The sequence below is a fragment of the Alosa alosa genome, chromosome 20 (assembly GCF_017589495.1).
Source record: "Alosa alosa isolate M-15738 ecotype Scorff River chromosome 20, AALO_Geno_1.1, whole genome shotgun sequence".
NCBI lineage: Eukaryota > Metazoa > Chordata > Actinopteri > Clupeiformes > Clupeidae > Alosa > Alosa alosa.
The window spans coordinates 7,707,138-7,725,827 of NC_063208.1; the positions used below are offsets into that span (position 1 = coordinate 7,707,138).

The following is an 18,690-nucleotide window of genomic DNA, read 5'->3' on the forward strand; positions in this document are numbered from 1 at the left end:
AAATGTGACTGTCCCTTATTATTAGTTAAATAAAAAAATGTCGTTCAGAGTGTGGATTCCTTACCAAGGAAACCGATTGCATGATACGCCCCTAAATCTCACCCGACTCTGTTCACTACTTACTGTGCAAATGAGAAAATTAAAATGAGATTTGACAGCTAAGACTAAAATGATAACATGCTGTGCACCATTAAAATTACATCAATAGCACTGAAATATGCCAGCCAATCATACCTGTCAATCAAAACATCTTAACCTCAGATTACATTTAATATCAATTAACTGATATGTTCTATTTATTGTGCCAGGTAACTAATGTACAGCAGAGTTGTCCACTGACATAAATATTTCAATTGAATTTTTACACATCTTTATATTTTACACATGGCTGGGGATCAGAAAATCAGAAAATGCTGATTGAAACAGATGCCTTCACAATACGCAATGTTAAGACACATAGGATTTTCCCTTTCCAGCAAAATATCTTGGCACTTGTAGAGCTAATACTACCACTGGATACTATTACATTTCCCGGGTCTCCAACAGGTAACTTGCAAGCTGCCAGTAGTTCCCCACCAGTTTTTGAAAAGCTCTCCAAACAGAGAACACACAGAGAAGGTAAAGGAGTTGAAAGGAACACATAGGAAGCTTATTCAAGCTTATTCTGTTTTGGGTGGAGATCAGCTATGTGAATGCATGCTACTACGGCTAATATAGCCATTAGTAGCTCTTCGCCATGTTCACTTTGTCAAAGTAAAGGAAAAAAGGTTGGAGACCGACCCCTACCATATTTAATACACTTTTTTTTTTTGTTGTTGTTTAAAAAGGCAAACACATAAAAAGGACAAAGTCATACAAAATCAAAATTCGCTTTACTTCTGAGCACATTACAGTACCATCCCTCTTCCCACCCCGCATGTAACTGCACCTCCAAACCACCAGAGGTCACCAGAGAAGAGCACATAGAACAGCACAGATATCAGTACCAAAAAAGAACAGCTAAGAGAAAGGCAACTTGGACAGAAATGTTAAAAAAATAACGTATATTAAAAAAAAAATACAAACATCTTGCGCAGTGACAGTAAGATGAGTTTGGAGAATTCTTTTTTTTTTTTCATCCAGTTATTTGGTCTACTTCAAGGCCCTGCTCAAAGCAAAGGCCCAAAATGAAAACAAAAGAAAAACAAACCAACAAAAAAAGAAAACACAAGTTACTGCATTGGTTCACATGCAAGCCAAAGACTATACACATATGACATGATATGACTGATTTCACTACATGCTACACCGATCCCCATTGTTAGTCTGCCAGCTCAGCTTTTCTCGCTGCCAGAGAAAACATGTCTGAAGGTGGAGCTTTTAAAATGAAAAACAAAACAAAAACAAAACAAAAGAAAACAATCCATTGTGACTGCAGGAGCCTTGGAACATTTGCCTTTGCAGTTCAAAGTTCAGTTCAACTATGTTCCTTAGTGGACAGAGGGAAGTCTGTTGGTGAGTTAATAGTCGAGTATCTACAGATTGGTTGCTTCTGCATTATGCTGTTTCACAGGAGGCGTGCAAGGTGGGCTACAACTGGGAGAGAGATTGCTGAGAGGGAGGCCGGAACCTTGGTAGAGAAAGGAGTGAGAGAGGAGGGGAAGAATGACAGTGTGACACAGCCTTGCCTGGTGGTCTGGTCTGGGCTGGTGAGTTTGTAGAGCGTGTGAGGTAGCGCGTTGATGTCAGTGCTGCACCAGAGGACACGACAGCTCCGGTGTGCTTTTGATTTGTATAATTTACAGACAATGTGTTTGGACTTGCCAATGAAACGGTAAATTATGTTTGTTTGTTTTTTTTTTTCTTTAAAAAGAGACACCCAAAGTGCTTATTTACAGAATGAGAAGAAACAACATTAGTGAGAATCAGGCGTAGAGCGTTCCAAAATAAAGGCCAAAGACAGAAAATCGCTGCTGAAAGTCCATTTCTTCCTTACCTCTCCCTCTCCTCACGCACCCCAACCATCACATCTTCCTCTTTCATCCCAGAATGCCACCGCACCACACACACAAACAAACCTCTCTCTCTCTCAGCCCTCGTTAGCCGCCACCAGCTGGCCCATCCCCTGTCGTACGTACACTGCCTGGATCTCCTTGCTCTTGAGGCAGAAGTCGCAGGCCCAGATGGCGGCGTCCTCGCGGTTCAGGAGCCCGTACGCCGGCTCCGTCAGGCCCGTGCAGTCGCGGTGGAACCAGCGCTTGCACGACGCCTCGCATAAGATGGCCTCCTGGTCGTCGTGCACCTCGGACAGGCAAAAGCCGCAGGGGCAAACCGACCCCCCGCCCATTTTCGGGGGGCCCCCGCCGGGACCGGAAGAGGGGGGCGCGGGACCAGGGGGCAGGGGTGACTGGGTGGTGGGAGTCGGGGTGGAATTGGACGGGGGGTTGGGGTTGTTGCCAGGCGTGTTGCCACCACCGTTGTTGGGCAAGTTGTTAGGGGTGGAGTTGGGCGGTTGGTTAGCCATGGGGGCAGACCCCGGGCCACTGTTCTGTTGATTGTACGGCGTGGGACCAGGGGCGGAGTTGGGGGGCGTCGTCTGCGGCGGCTGCTGGGAAGAGTTGTTGGAGGACGGGCCACCGGTGGAGTTCGGCGGCGGATGCTGATTGGACGGCGGCTGCTGAGGGCCATTCAGAGGGCCAGTGGGAGAGGAGTTGGGGTTGGGAGGGGGTGGGACGGAAGAGGGCTGGCCGGGGGTGTTTGGGTTGGGATGCTGGACGTCGGGGTGACCGGGGAATCCTCCCCCAGGCTGGGGGGGGCCGGAGGATGGGGAAGGCCCAGGGGTGTTGTTGTTGGTCGGGGGGCCGGAGGGGTTTAGGTTAGGGGGCTGCTGCTGGGGTGGGCCTGGTTGGGGGCCACCAGGGCCAAAGTTCTTCCCCTCGTCGTTGCCTGGAGGACTGGGGCCTGGGTAGGGGCCTTCCTGGTTCGGTGGAAACTGTCCTTGTGGGGGTAACCCCGGATGACCCCCAACCATGTTTCCTCCTCCAGGGCCCCCCATGCCTCCCATCATGTTCATCCCGCCTGGCATGCCGCCCATGGGGTTCATAGGCCCGTGGGGTGGCCCCCGGGGACCCCCTCCACCTGGTAAAGGAGGGCTGTTGAAGGGGTGGACGCCCTGGCCATGCTGAGGCTGCTGTGGAGGCATCCCGAAGCGCGGATGTGGGGGTCCCCCGCCCCCTGGGCCACCCATCCCGCCAGGGGACAACATGGGATTGAATCCTTGACTAGGATGCATGGGCGGGCTAAAGTTGGGAGGCATGTTGAACTGCGACGGCCCGCCAGGGGGGAAGCCACCTCCACCACCGCCGCCTCCTCCACCTCCTGGAAACCCTGGCATCCCAAAACCACCTAGGTGGTGCGGCCCGGCGTTGGGTGGAGGTGGACCGAACGGCGGCCTGCGTCCAGGCGGACCTCCTCCAGGCCCGCCAGGGCCCCCCATGAAGCCCATGGGGCCCCCCATTCGGCCGGGACCCCCATAGCCCCCGCCGGCCCCACTCGCCCCCGGGCTGGACAGGAAGGCAGCACCACCGGGGCGGGACGGGGCTCCGAAGTCGTCATCGAACGGGTTGGAGGCCACCAGGTGGTCGACCATGGGGGTGGGCGGGGGCGCGAACTCGGAGAGGTGCGAAACCGCCGGCCCCTGCTGGGTGAAGGGGAAAACAGGAAACAGAAAAAGTGATGAAAAACATGAACTATGAACTATGAACTGCATTCGCATGAACTGATATGCAGGAAAAGTTTACTGAACAATGAATGTTGGTAGGTGTACAAAAAAGACTGAACGGTAACGCAACAGGCAATCCTCGCATTACCTGTGCATTGGATTTCTTTCTCTTTTTCTCCGGGCTCTTCAGCATCTGGGAACCTTCAGACAGAGGGAAGAGAAAGGATCGGAAGTGAGTGTAGGTAGATTATGAGACAGGCATCTTTTCCCCATCGACACTGATCTTGGATGGAAAGCTGCTGTCTTCTGTGTTACTGGTGATAGAAAGACCATGAGGGACAACCAAGTCGTGTTGAAGCCCACTGACCACCACTACCATACCATGCCAACATGCCATCAAACACTTCAATTGGTGATCTGTGTCTTTATGTGTGACACCTAGCCACAACTTTACAATATTAGGCTAAATTCTGCTGATTAATGGCACAGCTTAAAACAGGAGTGTCTAAATATTTGACTACTTCATAGATACCAGGTCATACCCGGACTGCACGACCAAATGAAATGATGGTGCCAGTCAAAACTTTGCTTGGTACCATAGGGAAGCTCAGTAGAAACAGCTGAGTTTGTGTTAGTAACCTGGAAACCCATTTTCGCAAACCTCCAGGCATAATTAGCAGAAATAGTCCTATCTTGTATGAACCGAACTGATTCTGGTCGCTACCGCAAACGCAGCCAGGTGAGGCGGGTTGAGGACACCTGGACGGATGGGTGACGAGCAGGCACAGAACGGAGAGCGGACACAGCACAAGCAGGTAGACAACGCAGACAGGTAACGCTAGCTTGACATAAACCCAGAGACAGTTCCCTTGAAAACAGACAACCGGACAGTCAGATAGCGAGTGGACAGGGAGATGAAAATCTGCAGCAAGAATGGAGATTCCGCAAGGACACGGAGATGGACTGACGGACGTGTGCCTACCTTTGCCTCGTTTTCCTTGACTTTGTCCCGCCAGTAGTCTCCCCGATTCGGCAGCCATTAATATGACTGTCGGTGCGGTGCCATGTCACCGTTCATATAGAGAAAAAGTGTAAAATTGTCGAGCACGTCTTTAATGGGTCCAAACACTACTCCGGTGATCTTAACAAAGAACCAGAGGATTAGCTTACGTTACCAGCTCCAAGCTACTCCATGAATTCAGTTAACATGGCAGCTACATAACGTTAGCTATTCCTCATTATATCTATCACGGGAACTATTTCTCCATCTAACAACCAGAAAAACGAACTCCAAGCCAAGACGTCAGACAACGCAATGGATAAAAAAAAAAGCAACGAGTACAATGGTTTTGGGTGAAAACGACTGCCAAATAGCTAGTTAGTTGGTTAGTTAGCAAAGCGTCGAACACTCCCCCTCTTTAGAAAATATGATCACTTACAGATGTGTGTAAGATAGCTAGGCTAACATGCAAGCTGGTATGACCATGTAGCCTAACGTTACCCTCGTAAACTCTGCTTGCTAGACATCTGTCTATGATCAAACTAGAATCACAATCATTGAAAACAAGAATCCAGTGTAGAGGATGCATGTAGTAGCAGAGTCGGGATAATCCCGATCTTCGTTTATAGATGATACGACGGTGAAATTACCAGTTTAATTCAATGATGTTTTTCAGCTAGTTAGCTAGCTAGCTAGTAATTTAGCACAAGATAGCTGACCAGTTAGCTAGCTAGCTAGCCGTCTTAAATTGCTAGCAGTCATCTTACTATATTGCTCTTGTTTGTGTCCGCTACGAAGAACCTTCCCCCTGTATTACTGCATACATATCACTCTTGTTCTCCGTAATTAATATCAAATAAACTTACAATTATATTTTATCCCCAAACACGAAATTGGCCATGTTAATTACGGCCTACGGACGCCGCTGGACAAAGACGGACAGGCAGGAGAGACGCGCAACCGGGATTATTACAATCAGTGAAATACGTGGGGTTGGTGGTTGAACTTTTTAGTTTGAAATGGGCTCTATTACAATATATTGGGTTTTTGCATTTGACATAATAATTTAAACCTCTTAAACAAATCATTATTAACATGAGAAGTAGTTACATGTAAGTTTCAATACGTTTTGCTGAAATTCGTTGACATAGTTCTCCCTCTAATGTTAAGGAAGTGGGCTAGTTCAGACTAGACCACTCGTTCAGACTAGGCCATATTTTCGTAGGGGTGTGTGGATGCACCAGAGCACTAGGTCGTATAACGGACATTACAACAATGAATTGACTTTATTGATTATTATAACAGTTGATCAATATTGTGAGTGGTTTGAAGCTAATACTTTATTGGAAATGTCTCTGTATGTTACCCGAGGCGTCCACTTGAATTGCGTTATGGGATACATAGTAATCTCTCCAACAAGCTGTGCTCACTAAGGAAAACTGCAATGATCTGAAGATACGATCACGTATTTACAACAAGAGATCCTGATACAAAAATAGCAGGACTCTTTTGTATGCAGAAATGTTTTTGTGAAATGTGATTTTGTTTTTGTAAATGTGAAATTATTCCCTAGGCTAATGGATCATTTTAGGAAAGCAAATCAGAGATCATTTAATTTTTAAGTTGGGATGTTCCCGTTGGTAAGGGGCACGTTATTAAAACTGACAGACGTAAACAGCCTACTTTTTGCATTTTATTTTTTACAGTTCTAAATGTAGGCCCACAAATAAACTTTGATAAGGTCTGCTTTGACATTTTGATTTCTATTTGTGATAAACAAGAGGAGTGTGCATCAATACATGCAACAACAACAAAAGAAAAATGTTATTAGATCGGCCTAACTACATGTCAGAAGGCAGCTGAATTTGAGAGATGTCTTTGAGTGGGCTAATTGAATATGACTTAGGTCTTGAGCTCCCAATACCACTAATATACAACCAATGCCACTCAGTGTCATTCTATATTTGGATAGCGCTATGTAGGCTAAACTACATGTGGATAATGGCTAATTTGGCCTAAGAAATAAAACGGTGTCTTGCACATCTTGGAATATTTGTTGAAAATGTATCTTATTTTAGATGGCCATTAGCAAGTAAAAAAACACAGTGCCACAAGGGTGTATGGTGTATCTTCAAATGAGCTGCATGTCATATTCACAGATACAATAGGCTACATCTACATAAGTCCTGCGCGTCTCCACCCCCTGCACCTCGTCCTCTCGGCATACTCGTTTCTCACCTCAATTGCATTCACTGCTAGAAGGAGGATCACCAAGATCTCCTTAAACAAACTCACTTATGGAATTAGTATTTTAGAAGACAATTAAGCCAGATGTTATGGGATAACATTTTAAGAAGAAAGGCGGTGACGAACTGAACAGGGATATGTATTTACCTTTATGTTCTGACTTTGAACAAGAACATGTTAATGTGAAGTTCGTAGGTTTAGGTTTATTATTTTGTTTTGAGAACACCACAAACATTAGAGTAATTGTTGCAAAAGTTTCAATTACCGATAAATGCTTACTAAACAAGACAATTTGACTCACAAGTTTTCAGAATAAGAAGGGACCATTTACGTGCATAACGGTGTGTATGGCGCTTGGAGAGGCATACGTTCCCTCTCCAATCTCACCGCAAAGATTTGCAATGGCGAGGTGGTTTAAAGAGTTTCCCATCAACTTCAGAAATGGAACAGATAAAATCCGTTCTGTCTCGGAGTCGGACTGTCCGAACCGTGACAAGCCTGCGGGAACCTTGGGCATGGGTACCGCTCCAAGGGGGAGTCCGCGCAAAGGCTCCGGCGGTGGCAGAAGCGGCGGGGTGAGCTGCCTTCTGTCAGGAAGAAATCGGAAAAACTCTACCAACGAACCTTGTCACAGTGTGATTAAGGATGAGAAGGTTTGGGACAGTCTGCTCTCTGGAAAAAGTAGGAAAAATTCGAAATCAGTGGCTGTATCTGAGGAGCATAATCGGACACTGAAGAATTGTATCTCGGCAAGTTCTTACATCACCCGACTCATCAAAGTGGAGAAACAAGATAAGATACAAAATCCCAGCAGTGCATGTACTCCTCCGATCGAAGAACAGAATAAGGGCACGATGGTTGGCAAACCCGAGACGGTGAGAACCCATTGTCACTCATATAGCCTAGTTATGCATGTAAACATGTTTTAAAAAAGATAGTACCGTAGTATTCATTTACATGGTGTAGAGAGAGTGATAACTGTTTTGTTTTTTGTTGTTTTTAACTATTAAGATGTCGTGAACCTATTTTCACCCACTTGTTTGCCACAGATGCAACCTCATCTCTAATGTACCATTAATAGCTTTGGCAGAAGGAGCCAAATCTAAAGAAAGCTCTGGTCAATGTGAAAGTTGATCATGCATCAATCTGAGCCAACCCCCAAACTTGTCTTTGTGTCTCCTGCCCTTCATTGTATTCTCTTGTCTATGCCTGTCTATCTTCCTGTCTGCCTACCTACATGTCTATCTCCCTGCCTGTCTGTCTGCCTACATGTCTGTCTCCCTTTCCACCTTTCTCACTTCCTATGTCAATCTCTCTCTCCTTTCATCCAGCATTGTTCTGTACTCTGAATGCAAAGCTAATGCATGATTAGATGTAACCCCCACCCACACACATACACACACACACACACACACACACACACACACACACACACACACACACACACACACACACCCTGTTCCTTGATATCCTCACACTCACCTTAACCCCCGCCCCATACACACACCCCTACTGTGAGACCTATCATCCTGTCAAAGGAGCATGTCATCTGACATGCAGGTGCTAAAGCTCTGGTCCCCTCTGGCAGCGCTTTGAAAGTTCAAAAAGGGAGACAGGAGCTAGCGGAAGAGAAAGAACAGATGCAACAGGATGGTGTGAGAAAGAAGGGAGATATAAGAAAGGAAAGAATCACTGAAGGGTGAGGGGAGGGGGTAGCTTCATGTTTCCAAACGTTGATCCTTTTTTCCCCTCTGCTCCATGCATCCTACGTCCGGTTGCTTTTGTTCCTTTGTGAGGTCGAGAGAGGGAATCTCTCCAGGGTTTTTGGGACTGGGGACAAGGCACTGAAATAGCAGATGTCACCTTTTCTCTAATGTGACCTACAAAATTCTGTTTTTGTGTTTCTTGGGTGTAAAGAACATCAAAGAATTACTCAGAAAAAAAAAACAGAACTGGAATAATGACCTTCAACAAATTGATACTTAGTAGAATTATTCTGCGTATTCTGGCAATGACTGATTTTTTAAGCGACTGCTTAATTTATGTGTGTGTGTGTGTGTGTGTGTGTGTGTGTGTGTGTTTGTGTGCGTGCGTGTGTGTGTTGGTGTGTGTGTGTGTGTCCGTGTGTGTGTGTGTGTGTGTGTGTGTGTGTGTGTCCGTGCGCGTGTGTGTGTGTGTACACACATGAGTTTTTTATGTTTAGACCTACAGTTCTATGTGACATTTGTGACACCACTCATTTCCAAAAGTTAATGGTTTTCCTGATATTACTACTAGTTGGTCGTAGAAATGAGAAGGAGAAATTGATGCTCAGTCGAGCTAACAAGCAAACAAACGAACGAACACAGAAATTGTACAAAAAGCAGAGATGTGTACCGGCATATCAAAGAGATTTCATGCTGGTTGTGGTACCCTGGCCTCTGTAACAGATGGATTCCCACTGATAGGCTATGAGGCAGTGCAACACCAGTCTTATCTAAATTGAGTTAGCACAAGCACAGGTCAGATAACCCTTTTTGTTCTAAAACAAGAGACAGCCGTAAAAAAGAGAGACGCCTGCAAACAGCCCATCAGGAGTGCACACACACACACACACACACACACACACACACACACACACACACACTGCCCCAGAGTTATCTGAGGCTCAGGCTGATGTAGACAGCCTTTATGACCGTGTCTGTAAAGGTTTGAAAAAGATTTGCGTCTGATCGAAACCAGAACAATGCAGGGAGGAGTGCAGATGTCCTGCTGAAGGATACCATTTCACAAGATGAATGACATGCTGTGACTTACTGAATGAGCGGCTGATAAAGTGTTCCTCTTTTGAATTCTTGATGAGGATGAGGAAGCTGCAAGTGTTTGTCCATCTGTAATATTTCTTGCTGTCCAGAATCAATGAAAAAGTAGTGTTTTATTTCCTGTGTTGATATACGCATATAATTTTGAGATGTTCATGGGTAAATATTGATGATGGCATATCCGCTGTCTAATTATCCACAGGAGACCATCCGGTAAATATTTATGCAAAGCGACACCAGGCCTGGGGGTTAGGGCGCGATGGAGGGTGTCTCGTGTACGGCCGAATAGCCGCCAGTTATGTAATAAACTCTGGCTCTGTGAGACAGGGGCTTTTCCACAGGCTGACCTCACCCGTCCTGAATATTTTTAAGCTCTGAACTCATCACATCACGTGCAGACAGGACATATAACGAGGGACATTTATTTATTTAACCTAATAAAGTATTTTAATCTCCACAGGTTTACAGGTTTATCTAATAAACATGTCACATGATGACGTCGTTTTCGCAGGATCACATTTTTAAAAATCATAGAATCAATAGAAACTTTATTGATTTCATGTGATATGATATCATTCACTCAATTGCTGATAACATTTTGCCCTATCAATTAGTGGGTTCATAAATAAGTTATCGAATACTTACACACATAAAACTGCACTTACAGACACTGCACTTTTTCCTCCTCAATTTCCTCACAATCTATTTATTTAATTCTTCTAATTATTTTTCTTTATCCTTATGAATAGACACCTCTGCACATTAAAATGTTTAGCAGCTAAATGCCATTTCACTATATGTTTTACGACAGTATCTATGTACAGTGTGTGACAAATAAAAATTCTTGAATCCTTGAATAATTGTTCAAATTTGATGCAGGTTATTATCAGGGAGGATTATGCGGATCCGTTCGATGCCCAGAGGAGCCGTGAGCAGAACGTGTCACCAGGGCGGGGAGAGAACGACGGCTACATGGAACCGTATGATGCCCAACAGCTCATCACAGGTAACCGCAGAAACAGATGCGTATACTGTACACATTCGCTTACACGTTTAACTGCTTCTGATATGGAACACAAGTGCTGATTTCATTGGAAAACTTGTGCATGTCACCCCCAAAAATTAGGATATTCTAACTTGCATGAAATAATAAACCACCTTTGTGCCACTTAATCAGCTTTGCTATTGTCTTCTTGTTGACGTTTCTTTTCACCACATTTCTTGCTCACTCAAAGTTGGCTAATGTTACCCTCATCCACCTTCATCATTCAGACCATTCTATACATCAGGGCTTTCACCACCTGCCACCCAGTCATACACACCCACCCTACACCTCCTCTCAAGCCATTAGTTGAGTATGGTGTACGTGCATCGAGGCACCTACACGGCTGACATTTGTTTTGTGTGGCTACCGATTAGCGAGCATGCACATTAACCCTCTCCTGAATGCTGCTGCACCCCAAAGGGTTGCCATAGAGACCATGCTGTTCTTGGACAATGGGTGCAGTTTCCTGTCTCTACTTCCTGTTTCCTGTCTCTGTTTCCTGGTCCTATTCTTTGGAAGTCAGGTTGCCCTGTAATGACACCCCCCTTTTTTGTCAGATGGCCCTGACGTGGCCACCCCATTTGTCAAAAAAAGGGCCTGCCCTCTTTTCCCCAAAAAATACCCGGGGTTTCGGAGTTCATTCATCTGGTCGTACACTCTGCTGACCCCTCATTCTATTGCTACGTTGTCCTATAGGACCATTCCCCTTGGGCCGGGACACATGCTCTATATAATGTGAAAGTATTACAATTTGATCTATGGAAAAATGGGACAATATATGAGGAAGTGCATTTTAGATTTACTACCCAATGGGATTTCCTTAATTACAAACTAACAATGGCTGTGCACTATGATGGAGGTTGAAAGCTATTAGTGCCACCAAGGGAATAGAAGATTAAAGCACAGGGCTGTATGGGCATCAGTGTGTGTGTGTTTGTGTGTGTGTGTGTGTGTGTGTGTGTATGTCTGTGTGCTCACTCATTGAGTCATTCACTTTGGCTGTGGTTCTTTTCGTAGAGATCCGGCGCAGAGGGTCCAAGGACCTGCTGAAGATGTCCACCGTCCTGGAGGGCGGCGAAGGCCTGCGGGACGACCCGAGGTCCTCTCATCCTCTGCAGATATATGATGACCCGTACGAGGGAGCCACAGAGACGACTGTGAGCCGCCCAGAGTCCGACCCACGTTCCCCAGCGGAGTATGAGCTGCCCTGGGAGTGGAGGAGGGAACAGATCCTGAAGGCGCTGTCAGGTACCACAGAACCGGGCCGGAACTATGTCTGTCAGGCACTACAGAACCTGGCCAGAACTATGTCTGTCAGGCACTACAGAACCTGGCTGGAACTATGTCAGTTAGGTACCACAGAACCTGGCTGGAATTATAGACTTGTTTAATGTCCATCAAACTTTACATAAAATGGAAATTTGTCTTTGACAGTGGCATAAAAACACACAAAACACACACACACATCACAATATCTCTAATATATCTTTTCATGAATTTTACAGAGAATTGAAAACCGATGGAGTCCCTGTGATGGCAATTGTTTTTGGACAAAATAGAGGGTAGCAACTAAGCCAATAGGGGAATTGTAAATATCGGCCTTCTGATTGGTCAGACACAGCCTTGTAATCAAACTCAAAGGTAAACTGGGCCACATAACTACTGACTCTGAAGTGGGTCTGGCCTGTGATCTTGTCACAATGACATTGTCATTGATATTAACTTTTTTTTACTGTTATCACTATAGTTATCGTTCCTGATGTGCATGGCCCTCAACATTATGAGAAATACAGTCCTGCAGTGCTGGATATGCAAGATCAAGGGAAGGGAAGTTTACTCACAGATCCGCTCTGTACTCGTTGGGCAGTGTGCATTAAAAAATAGTTTTTACATAAAAAAACCTCTTCCTTTAGTCACTCACAGTAACAATAGCTCAACAACGCTAACATCAAGTGGCATTCAGAGCTCTTGGGGTCATTTTTCAATACATGGACTAAAGCCTAGTCCGGAACTAAAAGTGAACGTGGAAAATTCCACTGGAAATTGTTTTGTAAATGTAAAATGTAAACCAGGTTTTTCTAGGCCATGTATACTTGTGTATACAAGGAATTTGGTCTCTGCATTTATCCCATCCGTGAATTAGTGAACACACAGAGCACACAGTGAGGTGAAGACACACTAGGGTTACCCGGAGCAGTGAGCTGCCTTGCTACAGCGGCACTCAGGGAGCAGTTAGGTGCCTTGCTCAAGGACACTTCAGCCATTCCTACGAGTCGGGGATCGAACCGGCAACCCTTCGGTACCAAGCCTGAAGCCCTAACCAGTAGGCCATGACTGCCCTCATTTTAGTCTAGGACAAGGCTTAATCCAATATGGGATTGTGGGATATCTGGAATGGATTGTGGGATATATTTGGTTAATTACAGTCTCTTGTACTCTTTGGTTAACGGCAGTCGCTTGTACTCTTTGGTTAATGACAGTCTCTCATACTCTTTCAGTTCCATTTGATGATGCCGCTGATCGCCTGGACCCAACCCCAGGCAGAGAGGAGGCAGCAGCCCCACATCTCTCCTGGCCCCAGATGCATCCCCTGCAGCGGTGGAGCTGGAGCCAGAGGGGCCCCAGGACCTCTCCACCACCCAGCCAGGCAGCCCCCAGACCCCCACCACCCAGCCAGGTGGTCCCCAGATCCCCACCACCCAGCCATTCTGGCGGGAGCCCTGTCTCCACTGCTGAGGGAGACGGATGCAGGGTGGACCCCAGTGTGCCTCTGGAGATGCAGAGGTGAGGCTTTTGTTGGTGTCCGGAGGGGGGAGTACAACAAAGGAGTGGGATGAGGCGGGACGGGATTGGAGCGGGTGGATGAAAGACTGTTTTTAGAAATGCAAAACTCCAGTCCAAAGGGACTTGAGAGTGAGCGAGTGGGCAGACTGGTTTTGTCTGGCCAGCCAATCAGTTTGGGACAGGTTTATAACAGTTCACAGACCTGGTTGGTCTAGATTGCACATGTGTCCTCTCTTCTCCAAGCCTGAGGCTTGATACTGATATGGGAAAGTCTCCATTGCTAAGGCAGTTCATGAGATACTTCCAACTTCCAGTAGATCCTAAATATTCATCAAGCTTTTGCTCATAATTCATTATAGCGGGATTTTTGGTTTGTGGTCTTGAAGTAACTCATACAGTATGCTAAAATCTGCACCTTTGTACCATTAATCAGTTAATACAATGGTCTGCTTTCTGTTGGAGTGATCCTTCCCTCTCTCAGTTTCCCTTTCTCCCCCTCTTGTGTATCCACAGCTGGTACCATGGCAGTGTGACACGGCAGGAAGTGGACTCTCAGCTGCAGTCCTGCAAAGAGGGCAGTTTCCTGGTCAGAGACAGCGAATCGGGAACCAGCAAGCACTCCATCGCTCTCAAGTGAGTTCTGCTGTATCATTCTGTATGTTCTACATCCCCAAATTAGAAAAATGTGTGACGTCATGTAAAATGTAAATAAAAACAGAATATGATCTGTTTTTATTCTATCAAATCTCGTAAACCCATATTTGGCTGCAAAACGGACATAGACAGCAATGATAAAGCACAACAGTGGCAGCTGGGAAGATCTTTTTTTTTTTTTAAATTGTACTTTGTGCATTGCACATGTCTCATGGCGATTTACAGAGTGTTAGACAATCAGAGAAAAGAAAAGAAAGGAAAAGATCTTTCAGGCTATCGCATGCCAACCAGGCTTCATATCCACTACACAACCACTACCACCATCCCCATTGCGTCCCCAATGTTTTCCAGACTTCCTCTGACTCTCTCTCTCTCTCTTTTTCCGTCTCTCTGTGCCTCCTCTCCTCTCTCCCCGTAAGGACGAGCCAGGGCTGCGTGCACATCATCGTGGCGCAGACCAAGGAGAGTGGCTACACACTGGACCAGAGCCGCTGCACTTTTCCCAGCATCCCCCAGGTGGTGCACTACTACTGCACCCAGCCGCTGCCCTTCCCCGGAGCCAATCACATGACCCTGAGGCACCCCGTGCCCCGCTCACTCTAGTCACATGACCAGGATTCCCCTGCTGATTGGAGGGGAGGGTGGGGGTTGGGGGGCACTACCTGAGACGTTCACCTTACACTGAGACTCCCAGGGACTACAAGAACTGTGGCAGATTTTCATATGCTGTATGAATGGATGTATACTGTGAAATATACAGAGAATTATATTTTTTGAAGCTGTTTCATTTGAACTGCTGTAATATGCTGTAACACATTAGAAAATGCAACTGTCTAAAATGCAACTCTCACACCCACCAGTTTATATGACTCCGGGCGGCACAGATAGAACAGTTCCACTACTGTACTGAAGCTAATATAATGGAAGAAATCCATTTGCTTGGGATTCCCCTGAACTGATTGGAAATCCAGGAGGATGATACTTCCTGGGCTTTCTTTTCCAGTGCTGCCATTTGCCCCACCCCTGTAGTCTGTCACACACAGCTGTAGAGCTCCAGGGATAACGGTGCTTCTATACATGTATGTGTGTGTGTGTGTGTGTGTGTGTGTGTATGCATGTGCGTTCGTGCATGTGTGTGTGTGTGTGTGTGTGTGTGTGTGTGTGTGTGTGTGTGTGTGTGTATGCATTGGTATGTGAAGAATTCGGACAGTGTGTGTGTGTGTGTGTGTGTGTATGCATGTGTGTGTATGTGTGTGTGTGTGTGTGTGTGTGTGTGTGTGTGTGTGTGTGTGTGTGTGTGTGTGTGTGTGTTGATAGCTGCCGACTGCATCTGAACTCTGACTAAAAGAAACATGGTATCTACCGCCCCCTGTTGGACTCATGACTCATCACAAGGACTGGGATGCTGTGTGGTCACCACTGATCTGGACCCTCTGCCCAGCACAATGCACTCCAATCAGGGCAACATGTGTATGAGACAGCTGTGTGCACAGCATGAAAGCATAACTGTGCCATATTTGTACTGTGAACTTATTGCCTTAAAAAAAAAACCACTTTCTTATCCTTTACTGCTGTGTGAACAGTTGTGACGTTTTGTTATGGTATGCACTCCCCCATCATGTACCTGTGTCAGACACACATATTTCATCTCTGAGTCTAAGCTCTCCTGCGGGCAACAGGAGCAATAATTGTCCTCTCCTCTTGATACCGAGTCCTCAGTCTGGTTGCAGTTCAGGTCTTTCATTGTGAGCTCTGTTAGCTTTAGATAAAAGTACAAAAAAAATTACATATCTGATTTTTAATTGGTGCCAGTTGTTTTCCGACCGGAGCTGAAGAGTCCGCCTGTAGTCAAGAGCTTTTTAAAGTGGAGGAGCCCCAGCTGTAAAACATCTGGCAAGCATAAACCATCTTGTGACGGGAAGAATGCAGCTAAACCGCTTTGAGGTGGTGGGACTTGGTTAACAGAAAGTCAGTAGAAAAGTTTGTTTCTGTGGATAGCGTCCAGATAGCTCCTGACACTAGAGCAGACTCAAGCCCTGAGCTCGCACAGAGCTCCACCAGACCCGGGCCACATTTGACGTCTCGTGTCAGTGCATGGCATTCTTGGATGTTTAGTCACATTTCCTGTCATTATCCTTCAGTAAGGTTATATGTTAAAGTTTGTCTTCAGTAACAGTGGTTTATATAGCCCATTTGCTACTAAGAACTGGTCCACAATTGAAACAGCAAAACAAACTGAAGTAGCATAGCAAGTAGACAGTCTATGCTCAAAGCTTTTGTGTTAGATATGTCATACACACCGCAAAACATTCATCAGCATTCATAATATCCTATTGCATTAGAGTGCTCATATCAACTTGAAGATGTTGGACTCCTGCCAGTGGCACATTTCTCTCTTAAAGTGAACCTTTCGTCTCCTGCTAGTTTTGTGTAAACTTTGTAAAGCTGTAGTTGTAGTGCTTGAGTGTGGCTCATTTGTTTTCTTGTCAATTTGTTTTCTTTGGTGCAAGCTCATATGCAACTATTACTGCCTGATAATTATTGATAGATAGATAGATAGATAGATAGATACTTTATTGAACCCTAGGGGAAATTCAAGGGACTTCTTTAAAATGAAGAATGATTTATATTATAGTTGTCCTCCCGATTTTTTTAATGTAATTTGCTTGTTTGAAAAGTGTAGCACCAAGTGTGTACTTGGAGCTTACTGGGCTTACTGTTTTACCAACAAATCAGATATAGACCCTTTCAAGAGAGTTCCATTATCAGCATCATAGTTGGCCCCACAAGACTTCCGTTTTAACATTCCATATGTTATCTTAATGCAGAGGAAGTAGATTGGGGCCCAAATAGAATGTTCAAGCATTGTTTTTGTTTTTATTGTTGAAAGGGTCTATACAAACATTTATTTTAAAATATGACCTTTACTCTGCTCAGGTGAATATGACACTGTGAGCTGCCTGCCAACCGATCACAATTAGTTATCCAGACGTTTTTTTTATCTCCATGGTTGTACAGGAACTCAGCATCTCATTTCCTGTCTCTCTATGACAAAGCTTCCCCACCACAGGCGACATCTGCAAACAGGCACATGTTGATTATTCTGCCCCTCTTTGGTGAGAGCAAACTCATGAACAGACACTGTTTTTCCATCTTCATGTTTTCCTGTCTGTCTTCTTCTCTTTTTTCAAATTATTTATCAAATTATTGCAAAAATAAATGAAGAAACCTCTATTTTTTGCAAGTGCATAACAGTTTTTCAGCATTATATTTTACATGTACTGCATAATCATTGCATAAACCACTTGAGTTGGTATATCCTTGCCAAACGTTAACATGAAAATACATGTATGAACCAGATACAAAATGTATTTGCACTATAACAAAACTGGCCATGTATAAATATTGGTCTGATTGATTGCGGTGATGATGTTCTATACCTTCATTTTGAGTCACATCTAGGAAGCTCAGTTTCTATAGAGCTGCAGAGTCCCGCCCACAGCCAAAATGCGGTTAGGTGCCGGATGTAAGATTCCCATTTATTTGTCCCATTGACGTTTGGAAAAATCTGTATCTAAAGAGTTTTACAGCATGTCTTAGGCTAACCAGCTACGGCATAACTCATAAGCATACAACATATCATTTCGAGTGAAAAAACGAGGAGAAAATCCAAAAAAAGTCAAAGGTACAAGACTGTGTACATATTTTCATATGAGCGAAGGAACTACTCATCCCATAAACCACCGCGCCTCACTGAATAATATAGGCAAAATCGGCGCGATTTATTTTGCGATTTCCAACCGGCGACAGCACGCGAACCTTTTCCTCCAAACAGTGATTTTTATATAGTGAATGTGCAGTTAATAGCAGTTATTTCATGAGTAATGTTGTAAACAATAGTGTTTTGATATTGAATTTTATATTTATCATCGTGTATTTTATATCGTGTGTGTGAACGCGGTTAACGTTAACGGCAGTGCTTCATAAGTTACCTGACTCATCCTATGCTGTCATCACTGCTCAGTCGGGCAATATCACCATATTGAGTTTATTAATTTGCCGTGAATTATTACACAAAATGTTCATTAAATGCATTAAGTATTCCTAGGTTAATGATTGATATGAATCATACAGTATGAAGGCTACAATTGCCTAGCTAATGTTAACTAGTACTGCTAGCAGCGTTAACGTTACCAACCTCCCTGCTTAACTCACCACAACTTTGTAGGTCTTGCCCCTCATGCTGGCCCTTACAAAACCCACAAACTGACTCTCGGACACACAACAGTCAATAATGTGACCCGATTTAAAGTGGCTTTCACCCCTTTGGACACTCACTAAAACATAATATATTTCATACCTGTGTTGCAGCATGTAGGCTAATGTTAGCTGCATTATGTAATGACATACAATCCGCCTTAACAATCTTTGATACAATGTCGGAAATGCTAAAGGTTAG

The 18,690-nt window shown here is 44.9% G+C and overlaps 2 protein-coding genes across 8 annotated transcripts; one reads left to right on the forward strand and one right to left on the reverse strand.

Annotated features, from left to right (window-relative positions):
• Positions 1-853: 853 nt before the first annotated feature.
• pygo2 (pygopus homolog 2 (Drosophila)) lies at positions 854-5,674 on the reverse strand. Of its 7 annotated transcripts, none has more exons than XM_048230326.1 (4): positions 5,468-5,674; positions 4,683-4,841; positions 3,849-3,901; positions 854-3,679 (listed from the first exon to the last, which is right to left on the reverse strand). In XM_048230326.1, exons 2-4 carry the CDS (start codon positions 4,738-4,740, stop codon positions 2,069-2,071), a joined length of 1,722 nt encoding a protein of 573 aa, XP_048086283.1. In that variant the 5' UTR covers positions 4,741-4,841; positions 5,468-5,674; the 3' UTR covers positions 854-2,068. The 7 variants fall into 7 exon arrangements, with proteins under 7 accessions (XP_048086283.1, XP_048086282.1, XP_048086285.1 ...); XM_048230325.1 differs by having other exon boundaries at positions 5,351-5,674; XM_048230328.1 differs by having other exon boundaries at positions 5,567-5,666.
• Positions 5,675-6,897: 1,223 nt separating this feature from the next.
• On the forward strand, positions 6,898-14,848 carry LOC125285485 (SH2 domain-containing adapter protein E-like). The gene is made up of 6 exons (XM_048229942.1): positions 6,898-7,822; positions 10,628-10,754; positions 11,811-12,041; positions 13,292-13,577; positions 14,091-14,210; positions 14,651-14,848. The coding sequence occupies exons 1-6, from the start codon at positions 7,295-7,297 to the stop codon at positions 14,832-14,834; spliced, it is 1,476 nt and encodes a 491-aa protein (XP_048085899.1). The 5' UTR covers positions 6,898-7,294; the 3' UTR covers positions 14,835-14,848.
• Positions 14,849-18,690: the final 3,842 nt, after the last annotated feature.

Excerpts from the sequence above, each read along its gene's own strand:
- LOC125285485 (XM_048229942.1), top strand. The coding sequence starts at position 7,295 with ATGGCGCTTGGAGAGGCATACGTTCCCTCTCCAATCTCACCGCAAAGA. Across the intron at positions 7,823-10,627 it reads TGGTTGGCAAACCCGAGACG|GTTATTATCAGGGAGGATTA; the intron begins GTGAGAACCCAT and ends AATTTGATGCAG. Across the intron at positions 12,042-13,291 it reads GATCCTGAAGGCGCTGTCAG|TTCCATTTGATGATGCCGCT; the intron begins GTACCACAGAAC and ends ATACTCTTTCAG.
- pygo2 (XM_048230326.1), bottom strand. The coding sequence starts at position 4,740 with ATGGCTGCCGAATCGGGGAGACTACTGGCGGGACAAAGTCAAGGAAAA. Across the intron at positions 3,902-4,682 it reads TCAAGGAAAACGAGGCAAAG|GTTCCCAGATGCTGAAGAGC; the intron begins GTAGGCACACGT and ends CTCTGTCTGAAG. Across the intron at positions 3,680-3,848 it reads GAAAGAAATCCAATGCACAG|CAGGGGCCGGCGGTTTCGCA; the intron begins GTAATGCGAGGA and ends CCCTTCACCCAG.